Raw genomic sequence first — 12,129 nt, forward strand, 5'->3', positions numbered from 1 at the left:
GGGGAGGGAGGGAGAGCGGCGCGAGGGGGCGGGTCCCAGAGCTACTCGGCGCTGATTGGCTGAGCACGTGTGGAATCGGGTGATGGGAAACGCAGCGCGGCTCTCCGGTCCCCTCCAGCTCCGCGCCCTCCCCCCCGTGGCGAATGTGCTGCGCGGCGGCGGGTGCTTACGCTCGCGGGGTTTGGCTGTTGCAGGCAGGAGCTGGGAGGAGGCGGAGGCGGCAGCGGCAGCGGCAGGAGCAGCAGCGGCGGCGGCGGCAGCTGGGAGGAGGTGGTGACGGTGGCAACGGCAGCGTCGGGGACGATGGCGCGACTGGTGGCAGTGTGCAGGGACGGGGAGGAGGAGTTCCCCTTCGAGAGGAGGCAGATTCCCCTCTACATAGACGACACACTCACGGTGAGCGGGCCGGGCCGGGCTGGGCCCGCTGCTCCCCTGGCAGCTGTTTCCCCTCCTTCCCCTCCCCCAGGCCGAGCGCTGCGCACTGGAGAAAGAGTGTGTTGCAACTCCTAGGCGAGGCCTTCTCTCCGGCAGGCCCCACAAACTCGCCTTTGCAGTGGGTCTCTTGCCACCCTCTACCTACCCCAAGCCCTGCGCTCCGAACGCACTTCGAGCCCCTCTTCCCAGGTTTTCCTTCCTTCTTGAGCCCTCTCGTGTTACCCTTTCCCTTCAGGAGACGCTGCTTTTAGCAAAGCACGCTCCTTAGAGAGGGTTTGAAGGATCTTAGGCGTTTAGGGCCTATCCCTTACAGAAAGCACTTACCCTCAGGGAGACTTAATTATCTGAAAATGTCGCAGCTGCATTGGTACCTGTATTTCTTTTTTTCAATTTTAATACCATAGCTCTCACTACATAAGCATAATTATCGAGGGCAGAGTGACATGCTCTTAGTGAAGATTCCACTAGAATGATTCGATGTCGTTGTAAGTCGTCTCATATTGCCTGATACATTAAAACTCCTGAAATGATTGTGTTGCTAGGCCATGACTCTTCAAAATGGGTTTTCTTGGCATTAGTTCATTCTTTAGTTTACAGGTAGATTTTTTTTTTTTTTTTAATGTGTAAGACTACTATAAAAAGCTGATTGCTTATCTTTGGTATAAAGACCCCGTCTTGGGTAGGTTTTTTTTTTTTTTTTTTTTTTTTTTTTTTTTTTTAAATGGGTATTGGTGATGGTATAGCTTTGCCCACCCTCTGCCCTCTGTTGCTATACTATTTCCTTTAAAAGGAAATGGCAGAAATTTGAATTGAATCTGAACAGGAAATGAATGAAGTTGCTTGTCCCTATTTCTTAAAAAATAAAATGAACCTTTTCTGAATATCTCTTGAAATCTGCACTTTGATGATGCTGAAGCATTGGATTAAACATTTGCCTATTTTGATAAGACTCCTTATTTTAGCACCTTTGACTTTTCTGTCATTCAAGGGCGGTTGATCAGTTTTCTTCCTGAAAAAAAATTTTTTTTTAAATTTTGCAATTATGTACTGAAGGTTTTCACATTTTATATAAAATGCAAGTCATTGTAGAGATATCAGTCTATGCCTTTCTTTTTGCCAGTCTCAATTAAGACTTAATAGAGCTGCAGTACTTTTAAAAGAGCTATTGAATGACTTAATTTGTTAGAACTTTTCAAGTGAAAGTATCTGTAATTATCCAAGTACTTTTTTTTTTTTTCATGGAAAAAGAATAATTTGGCCTGACCTAAAGTAAACAGAATTTGTGTTGATGCTTTATAAATTACTTGTATGCCTTGGTTATGATGGTTTCTGCATTTTTTGCACTAGAAGTATAATGAACTTTTTAAAAATTTATATTTCTTTTTCTTTTTTTTTTTTTTTTTTTTGAAATGCGTGTCTCATTGTGTTGCCCTGGATGGTCTCAAACTCATGGGCTAAAGAAATCTTCCTGAGTAGATGAGACTACAGGCACACACTACCCTGTAGCTCTGGACTTGTATTTTAAATCATTACCAAAAAAAAAAAAAAAAAAAAAAAAAAAAACAGTGCTTTTGATCAAATTAAATGTCTTTGTCAGTGTGAAAACTCTCAATATCAAGAATTCATTTATTGATAATTTTCTTTGTAATTGCCTTCTTCAACATAAACACTTCTAAGGCACATAGTTTGAAGCTTGTACGTTAATTTTCCCAGAATGGCTTTGAAAAAAAATTTTTTTTAAATCCTATGGGTTCAAATATAAGATTGCTCTTTGAGTGTCTTGAGTATATTATGTTAAAACATAGGGAAAACCAATGTAAATTTTGAGTGTTTACAAAATTTTAAGATACTTATTCTCTCCTTGAAGTCACTTTTAATGTGAATGCAACAAATTAATACACCTGTTATCTAGTACTTTAATGACCAATATGTATGATGCATTTTCCATAATGATGTGAATTTTGAAATTTTCCATAGAAAAAAGATGTAACCTTGCACTGTGGTTTAGTATGGTGATTACTTCACACTGCACTAGGTGGTTGAATTTTTCTTTTATTGTTTTATGGATTTGTGGCCAAGACAAATAAATTTAAACTTCCTTAAATATCTCAAAATCATATTTTATTTTGGGCAATTTTTTGAATATGTTTTTATCACTAGGTAATGAGTGAAATTTTATTCCTTTTGGACACTTCTGCAGAATCTTTGCGGTTGGTAAAGGACTGTTGGAGAACATTTTGTCAAGGATGTCATATTTAGGGAAACAAGTTTCTTTTAGGACCATTCTACCAAATGTCACATAAAGGATTAATACAGAGCAAAACACCTGTTGGTAGAGAACTGGGAAGAGGAAGTGAAGATGCCTGAGGTTTATGCTCTGCACTCATTGATAGTTTGATGACAGTGTGTACCTGAAGTTAACTTTTGGTTTAATCTTTGTTCCTAGGGTCTAGAGGTAATGCGCTGAGGAAACATTGTGTTTATTTCAAGTACAGTAGTCTCAGACTCTTGTTAGCAGCTTGATGTTATTCTAGTTACAATGTTTAAAGATTATAGTTACAAATTTTATTATTTTAGAGACATGCTGAAAACTCTAGCCTTAATAAACTGGTGATTTTAACTTGTATTTATAAAACGAAATTAGGAAACTTGTCTGTGAAGAAGCCTCCTCTTTTATGTTACATCCACATTAAAAAGATTCCTATGGTAGTTTAGTGGTTTTGAACACTTGAGTACAGTGCTGATGTAAATGTAATGGAGAAAAATCCCAAGTAAGTGAACTGGTGGAATGTTTAGGAAAGTGTTGAAGTAGGTAGCTAAATGCTGTTTGTGATACTGGCTTATAAAATAGCTGATAGAAAGAATACAGACTTTATTTTAGAGATACTTTGAAGAATTATAGTTTCTTAAGTATATAGTTTCTAAAGAATAAATGGAATCAAAATGTATACTCCCTATACAGTCTTAAAAAATAACCACAAAACTATGTTACCCAGGCTGGTCTCAGTTTCCCAGATTCAAGTGATACTTGTGCCTCCCAAGTACTGGGTGTATAGGCTGAGACACCACACTAGACTTCTTGTCATTCTTTAACTTTTTTTTTTTTTTTTTTTTGGTACTGTAGTTTAAACCTAGAGGTGTTTTATCACTGAGCTACAACCCCAACCCTTTTTATTTTTAATTTTGAGACAGTGTCTCACTAAGTTGCTTAGAGTCTCACTAGATTGGCTGAGGTTGGCCACGAACTTTTGATCTTTTTACCTTAGCCTCCCAAGTTGCTGGGATTACAGGTGTTTGCCACATACCCAGCTTTCTTTAACATTTTTAATGGCTGTGTAATATCATGTTGTGTGATTAGTCATCCTTTTATTGTGGACCATAGAGGAGGTTCTAGTTTTTGCTCTGAATAATAATGTAAGGATAGAAATAATGAGTTAAATCTTTGTATTAAAGTTTTTTTCCTTAGTCTTTTCCAAGTGGAATTACTGGATTGGAGGATAAGAACACTTTTAAAAAGTCTTGGTGCATATTGTCATATTACTACAATATTTTTGGAAGACAGTTTACCATTCCAATTCAAATTAGTCTAAATGGGCTAAAAAACATGATAAGAATTTTTAACTGTGTGAGACTTTAAAAGAAGGGTAGCATATGGGGTAGTCATGGGGATAAGGTGTTTGGCATTTGTTAAAAGTTTAGTATTTAACTTTTTTTCAACACTTGATTTAATATTTAATTTTACCAGAAGTGATAGATATTAAAAATATCTGTGTGAATGAAGAGTAACAGTGAAAAAAATCAGTTACAATTTTGATAAATACAAACTTAATATCATGGGTTAGAGCTTGTGAGAATGAGCTAAAAACAATTTTTTTTTTTTTTTTTTTTGTGGTCAGGAAAAACCAGGACAGATACTTAAGAGTGAAAGTGGGTAATGGATTCAATAAACTTTATAAAGCAGTAATTGCAGCCCAATGACTCGTTCTATTTTTGGCTAGCTAGGATAGGCAACCTCATCATGAAGCTGAACATTAATGATTCCTCTGTGAAACCACACCTGAAATACTTTATAAGACACTCTCCCTTTAGGTAACCAGGAATCTAAGATTGAGTTAAGGAAGTAGTTTTAAATACAACAGTACTACTAGTCTCTTTGCCTTTCCCATTTTCTTATTGTCATCTCTTAAACTATTAAACAGCATACAGTGATCGGCTAGAAAATTGTAAGGTAAAAAGCCATTGTCCTAAATGTTTGAAAGGCAAGGACAGATTAATTATTTAGGTCAGAGTCTATAGCCAGAATAGTATAGAGTAAGTTCAAGAACAAGAGAAAATTTGGTATTATCCAAGCCAATGAAACCCCAGTAAGACAGAGCAATAGATAAGATTTGGGTATTCGAACTAGTTTGGTAAAAATAAAGTGATCTGAAATGAATTTTTTTTTAAACTCTCTTACCTCTTAACAAATGATTCCTAAAGCAGATATTATCCATTTAATTGTAATTTTTAAAGGTCAACTGATAAGTCTTAGAATGTTAGATGTGTTCTTTGACCTCTGATTTTTAAAACAATAAAAAAGTAGATCAGAATAAAAATAGTTCACTTACACTAAATCAAAAGTTAGGATTTCACCTGAGAAACAGGCTGGAGAGACCTTTTTCGTTGGGTGGATGCTAGAGATCAAACACAACCTCATGTATGGTAGGCCAACACTCTGCCACTGAGTTATATCCATAACCCAGGCTGGAGAAATTTCAATTTGGTTAAAAGAAGCAATATTCTTTTTCTCTTAAATTCATGGTACTTTCATGTTTAAATGGTGTAGATAATTTTCTTAAGTTTTTTGTTATAGTGGCAAATGATATGTGTTGAAATGGCATATATTTGGATTTAGCAAGAGAAAATGCAAAACAAGGTGTTAGTTGCTTAAATGGTAGGTTTGGAGTGACTTGCTGTTTTCTGTTGAGTTACATGGTTCTGTGAGTTTGATCTTACACTTTTCCCCCTGTCTCATACTGGGGATTGAACCAAGGAGTGCTTTACCTCTGAACTATCTCCCCATTGATCCCCAGTGTTCCCCCTCCCTGCTGCTGCTTCTCTCTCTTTTTTCTTTTTCATTTTTTTAAGAGACAGGGTCTTTCTTAAAATTGCTGAGATTGGTCTCAAACTTATGATCCTTCTGCCTCAGCCTCCCAAGTAGCTGGACCATGCTTGGCTTATCCTATACCCTTTCATGACTTTACAGTTAAATTCTTTTTTTCTTTTCATGGTTCTGGACCAGGCTCTCTCATGCTGAGCAGGTGCTTTGCCACTAGCCTGACAGTTTCATTTCTTAGTACCAGGTTGTTGTTGTGGTTTTTCCTGTACTGGGGATGGAACCTAGGACCCTGGACATGCTAGGCAAGCAATCTACTACTGAGTTACATCCCTAGCTTCTGGATCAGGATTTCTAATACCAGTATTATTAATTTTTTTAAACATTTGAGTAGGTTGTTACCTATAATAAATACAGTGAACAATATGTATTATTAGATATTTGGCCCATTTATTTCAGTCTTCCTCATGAGAATATTTAGAGCTACAGCATTAGACTAGAGACTTTAATTTTATTTGATAGCATTGGTAAAACTAATATATGAAAGTGCTTAGAACAGTACCTACCTAGTGTGTTAAGTATTGTTATTACTGTCATCCTTTGGAGGCGTTAATGAAGACTGAGAAAGAAAACTAGAAGCAGCATATTGGGATTGATAAGCCTGAAAATTGGATATTTGGTCCTTGAAATAGTGAGATTTTGACATTTTGTCTCTATGTATGGAAGAAAAAACTTCCAGAACTGTTGAGATGGATGCATGTCTTTGAACTAGGGATAATGATTATAGAATTATAAGCAAGGAACATTGATTTTCTCTTAATAGTAAGTAGTACATGTGCATTTTAGTAAATTTAGGAAGGATAGGAACACATAAAGAAAAAAGTCACCTATTGGCCTACCACCTGAAGATATACTTATTTTCTTTCTCTGTAAGGTAAAATATGCACATACAAAAATTTGAATCATCGTACATGCAGTTTTTGATTCTGTGAATCATAGTACAATCCTCTTTATTGTTGGTGTTTTATATCATTGTCCATCCTTTCAGGTGTGGTGATCCCCATCTTTAATCCTAGCAACTCAGGAGGAAGACCCTGTTAAAACAAAGAATAAAATGGGCTGGGGTTGTAGCTCAGTGGTACAGTGCCTATCTAGCATGTGCAAGCTTTGGGTTCAATTCTCAGTACTGGGGGGAAAAAAAGAATCCACTTATTTCTCTTCTTAATATATCTAGTATTCATCTTTTAGCAATTCAAGAAAAGATTTTTATATCTGTTGCTTACATTTTCCTTTGTTGTTAGTGTGGCCCCATTTGTTGTTAGAACAAGCATATGCTAAATCTTTTATTTCTAACGTGGAAGGAAGAGAATGGTTTCATCCACTGAAGAAGCAGATCTTCGTGGTGCTGGGTGGAGAAGGGAGGGAAGATCACATGCAACCAAGTGGGCTTTTTGTTTTTGTTGTTTTTATTTTTGGTTTTGCCTCCAACAGGTCTCTATCCTGATTTCACTCTTTGGGTATGTAGCAGTTTGAGGCCTTTGTCATCTGGAAATAGTTTGTCCTAGCACAGTGTGTTCGATATCTTTAACGTTGTTTTAGTTAAGATATACATGTGTTATTTTATTTCATTGTCATGAAGGTAGACTTCAGTTCACATTGTGTCTCTGGATTTGGGATGCTTCTTTAACTGATGACATTTTTCTTCTTTTGGGGGGTTAGGTACTGGGGATTGAACTCAGGGCACTCGACCACTGAGCCACCTCCCCAGCCCTATTTTGTATTTTATTTAGAGGTAGGGTCTTACTGAGTTGCTTAGCGCCTCACTTTTGCTGGGGCTGTCTTTGAATTCATGATCCTGTTTCAGCCTCCTGAACCTGAGATTTCAGGTGTGCACTACTGTGCCTGGCAACTGATGACATCTTAACAGTTAAAGTGGCTCTCGGTAGTATATTAACTGTGGTTCTTCTTGAAATGTGTGGCATTACAGATCAGTGGACTTTACTAATAATTCCCTTTATTTGACATACTGATACATCCTTAAACTTTAAGCTTTATATATCCCTTCCCCCAGTAGTGTTTTGATTTTTCCCCCACTTTGGCCATACTAGAGATTGAACCCAGAGGCACCTTACCATTGAACACATTCCCAACACTTTTTATTTTCTATTTTGAGATAGAATCTCACTAAGTTGCATAGGCTGGACTCGAATCTTGCAGTCCTCCTGTCTCAGCCTCCCAAATCGCTGGGGTTATAGGCCTTCACTGTCATGCCTTGCTAGATTTTGATATTTGAATAACTACTTCAGTATATATATACTTTGGTAGTATATACTTTTTGTTCAAGCTTAGAACATTTACTGTGCATCAGCTACTGTTCTAATATATGTAGAGGATTTTTTAAATATATATTTTTAGTTGTAGATGGACACAGTACCTTTATTTGATTTATTTTTATGTGGTGCTGAGAATCAAACCCAGGGTCTCACACATGCTAGGCAAGTGCTCTACCACTGAGCTACAACCCTAGCCCTATATATATATAGGGTATTTTGCAGGTTGGGAGCAGGCAGTTCTTCACAATTGGAGATTGAACCCAGGGCCTCTCATATGTGAGGCAAGCACTATACCACTGAGCTATATCCAAAACCTGATATATAGATATTTTTTAAAGTAGTTAAAAGATTTTTTTTCATAATTATGAGGAGTTAACTAAAATCGTCAGGTTATTTAATTTTTTAAAAAAAATATTTTCTTAGTTGTCGATGGACCTTTATTTTTTATTTATTTATTTGTTCATATGCGGTGCTGAGACTCGAACCCAGTGCCTCACACATGCCAAGCAAGCGCTCCACCACTGAGCCACAACCCCAGCCCTTAATTTTTTTAAGTGTTGTTATTGGCTACTGGAAAAGAAGAAACACAATTTTTTGCAGTACTGGAGATTAAACCTGGGGATGCTTTACCCCACTGAGCTACACTCTTGCCCATTTTATTTTTTAATTTTGAGACAGGGTCTTCCTAAGTTGCTGAGCCTTGCTTTGAACTCCTGAGTTGCTGGGATTACTGGTGTGCACTATCTTGTATGGCTACAAACACTTTAAAGTATAATTTAATCCTCACAACTACTCTGTGAGAGAGAGATATTAGAAATTATTAATTTTCTTTTGCAGATGAGGAAGTTAAGAAACAGGTTAAGTAACTTGTGAGTTATGACTTAGATGTTAAGTGACAGAGCTTGGATTCGAACTGTCTTATGTGACTTCATTGTCCTTGCTCTTAATGTTATACCATTCTAGTTTTAGAAGTTTGTGTACTGCCCAGTGCAGTGGCACACACCTGTAATCCCAGCAACTGAATCTCAAAATAAAAAGTACTAGGAATATAGTTCAGTGGTAAAAAAGTCCCTGGGTTCAATCTCTGGAACTGGGGAGGGTGAAATTAATTAATTAGCTAATTAATTAATCTAGTACTTAGAATTGAATGGGAGTACTCCACTTCTTTTTTTTTTTTATTTTGTTTTGAGATAGGGTCTTGTTTAGTTACTGAGGCTGACCTTGAATTTGTGATCCTCCTGCTTTATTTTCCCAGTTGCTGGAATTATAGGCATATGCTACCATGCCTGGCTGTATATTTAGATTTTTTTAAAAAAAACTTTTTTGTGTGGGATGGAATTTTGAGGTCTTATTTCTGCCTAGGAGTTTATAAAATAGGCTGTATAATGTGTTTGAAGAGAGTAAAATATTTGATTCCTGTTCTTTTTACATTTTAAGATGGTGATGGAGTTTCCTGACAATGTGTTAAATCTCGATGGGCATCAGAATAATGGTGCACAACTAAAGCAGTTCATTCAGGTAATAGTTTTTAAAATCAGTGTTTTCAGTGGTGTGTTTATGTGTGTGTTTAAAGAATCATTTAGAATTCAGCTGTAATAAAATTAAGTTTAAATTTTGTTTTACCTAGTGTTAAACTGAAATTGGTTTCATTTTTACTGTTGCTATGATGAATATATTTACATACCTGATGTATAGACCTGTCATACATCATAGAGACTCTGTGGTGTTAACATTTTACTCGTCCATAAGGTTCTACTTCACTTAGCCATCTTTCCTGGTTGTTAAAGATAGGGTACACAGTTTTTCATTACAAACTTGTTGGGGGCTGGGGATATAGCTCAATGGTAGAGAGCTTGCCTAGCATGTTGAGGCTGTGGGTTCAAACCCCAGCACTGCATACACACACAAAAAGAACTTGTTGGGTTTCTTCTGTAGGATTGTTTTGTTCAAGTTAAAAAAAATTAATCCTATATTATGAATTTTCTGATTTTTATTTAATTCTTAAGAAATACGATACTTTATAAATACTATTTAAATATATAACAAAATTAACAGGAGATAACTTACTAGTTTATTTCAGAACTCTATTTCTACCTTTAGAGAAAATTTTGAATGAAAAGTTAAAGATAAATGTGAGAAAATGCTTCTTGGTAATTGTCTTACCTCTCCATCTGTTTTTGGTAAATCTGAAAATGATAATTGTAGTGTAGCTCTTCACTCCATCTGGTAGAACTTACTAGAGTTTTGCCCATTTCTGTACAGCTGTGATTTTCAGTCATTTTTCTACCTTGTCATAATCAGCAATTAACATTCATATGCACCAGCATATTACTCCTTCACTAGCTCCCTCATAAGTAAGATAGTCCTTGTTCTCTTGCATTAATCCACATATGTCCATACCTCCAGGTTGTGAACTGCTGCTTTTCATGATCACCATGCTAATTTGACTCTTATAGCTAAACATAGTGTGTTGTTTAAAGTTGAAAAGAAGATATAGTAAAGCTGCATTGTGACTTCTTCTTCCTCTTTTAATATTCACTGATTAAATCTTCAGTTTCCAGATGCAGCAGATGCAGGGTTTCTTTTTGCTATGTCAAGGTGCTTACTCCCTACCCCTGGCATTCTACACAGTTTTTATATCCTAAATTGAGTTCAGTTCTTTTCACCCTTAATTCTTGAGCAGAGGGGTTTGTGGAGCAAATTCAGTACAGCATCGACAGGGCTAATCACTTGCCTTTCTAACTCAGTAGTAGATAAAGGTGGTAAGCCCTTGGCAGGTTGTACTTTACTGTACAAGGATAGGAACCCCCATCGAGGTGAAAAGAGTACATTTTATGTCTTAAGGATTTTTCACTTTACTCTTTTTCTTTCTCTTAGCGACACAGTATGCTAAAGCAACAAGATCTAGGTATTGCCATGGTTGTAACATCACGTGAAGTCTTGAGTGCACTTTCTCAGCTTGTTCCATGTGTTGGTTGTCGTCGCAGTGTGGAGCGCCTCTTTTCCCAGCTTGTAGAGTCTGGAAATCCTGCCCTTGAACCCCTGACAGTAGGACCCAAGGGAGTCCTATCTGTAACTCGAAGCTGCATGACTGATGCAAAGAAGCTTTATACATTATTTTATGTACATGGGTAAGTATATTAAAGTAGGAGAAATGACTTTGTTAGCTTATAAACAACTTGTTGAAAATGATGGTAGCCTTTTTTTCTAAATTTGGTTAGGGCAAAAATTGAGTCCAGTTTAGCAGTTTTATTGTGTAACATCTACTCTGCTTTCATGTGGAGAGAGTGATACAATAAATATATAATTTGTAATTTATAAGTTACACAATTGAACCAGTAGAGAGGATGGAAAATGAATATGTATTATTATTGTTTTTTTTTTACATTTTGTTTTTAGTTGTCAGTGGACCTTTATTTATTTATTTATTTTTATGTGGTGCTGAGAATTGAACCCAGTGCCTTATGCATGCTAGGCAAGCACTCTATCCACTGAGGTACAACTCCAGCCCATGTGTTATTATTAAGAAAGGTGGTTAGGGAAGGCCCTTCTGCTAAAATGCATTGAATATGGACTTGAATGAAGTGAGCAAAAGAACCATATATATTTGGAGGAAGGCAGCAAAGGAACAGCAAGTAAAACGGTTCAGAGGTTGGAGTTTTCTTGTTCCTCATGTCTGAGGAACAGCTAAGAAGCCACTGTGGCAGCAGCCAGATGAATAAAAGGAACAGTAATAGAAGATGAGATCAGAAGAATTATAAAAGGTTCTATCATGTAGTACCTTGTAGATTATCTTGAGATCTCTTATTTTTACTCTTAGTGAGGTGGAAAGCCTTGGAAGGTTTTTGAGCAGATTAGCAACATAGTCTGACCTGAAGATTGGCCTACTGTAACCTCTGTATTGAGAGTGTGTGGCGGGGGTGGGGGGGTGGGGGGGCAGGTGTGGTACAAGGGGTAGAAACAGAATCGGAGGCTATTTAATAATTCATGAAAAAGATGATGGATGACTTGGACTACACTGGTAATAATGGAGATAGTGAGAAATGGTAGGATCCTGGAATATTTCGAGGAAATAACCAGCAGGATTTTAAGATAGATTAATTTGGGGAGAGGGCATTGGTGATGTTTTTTGGACATCTAAAGGACAGACTAATGGTATCCCTTACTGAGGTGGGCAAGTCTGCAGGGAACAGTGTTTCAGAGCTCACTTTTGGGTTTGTTAAGTTTGAGATACTGATTGGACATCCATATATGGATCAGAGAGGT

At 37.0% G+C, this 12,129-nt stretch overlaps 1 protein-coding gene across 7 annotated transcripts in view; it reads left to right on the plus strand.

The window, feature by feature from the left end:
• Positions 1–12,129, plus strand: part of Ggnbp2 (gametogenetin binding protein 2) — a 34,425-nt gene that overhangs the window by 481 nt on the left and 21,815 nt on the right. For 6 of the 7 annotated variants that reach the window (XM_047546407.1, XM_047546408.1, XM_047546404.1 and 3 more), the window contains exons 2-4: positions 195–396; positions 9,301–9,381; positions 10,741–10,994. In XM_047546407.1, coding sequence (XP_047402363.1) covers positions 304–396; positions 9,301–9,381; positions 10,741–10,994 — 428 coding nt within the window. In that variant the 5' untranslated portion in view covers positions 195–303. Of the gene's footprint in view, positions 1–81; positions 397–9,300; positions 9,382–10,740; positions 10,995–12,129 lie in introns of those variants that run through there. The other variant, XM_047546405.1, reaches the window with a different exon arrangement.

The sequence above is a fragment of the Sciurus carolinensis genome, chromosome 3 (assembly GCF_902686445.1).
Source record: "Sciurus carolinensis chromosome 3, mSciCar1.2, whole genome shotgun sequence".
In the NCBI taxonomy this organism is placed as follows: Eukaryota; Metazoa; Chordata; class Mammalia; order Rodentia; family Sciuridae; genus Sciurus; species Sciurus carolinensis.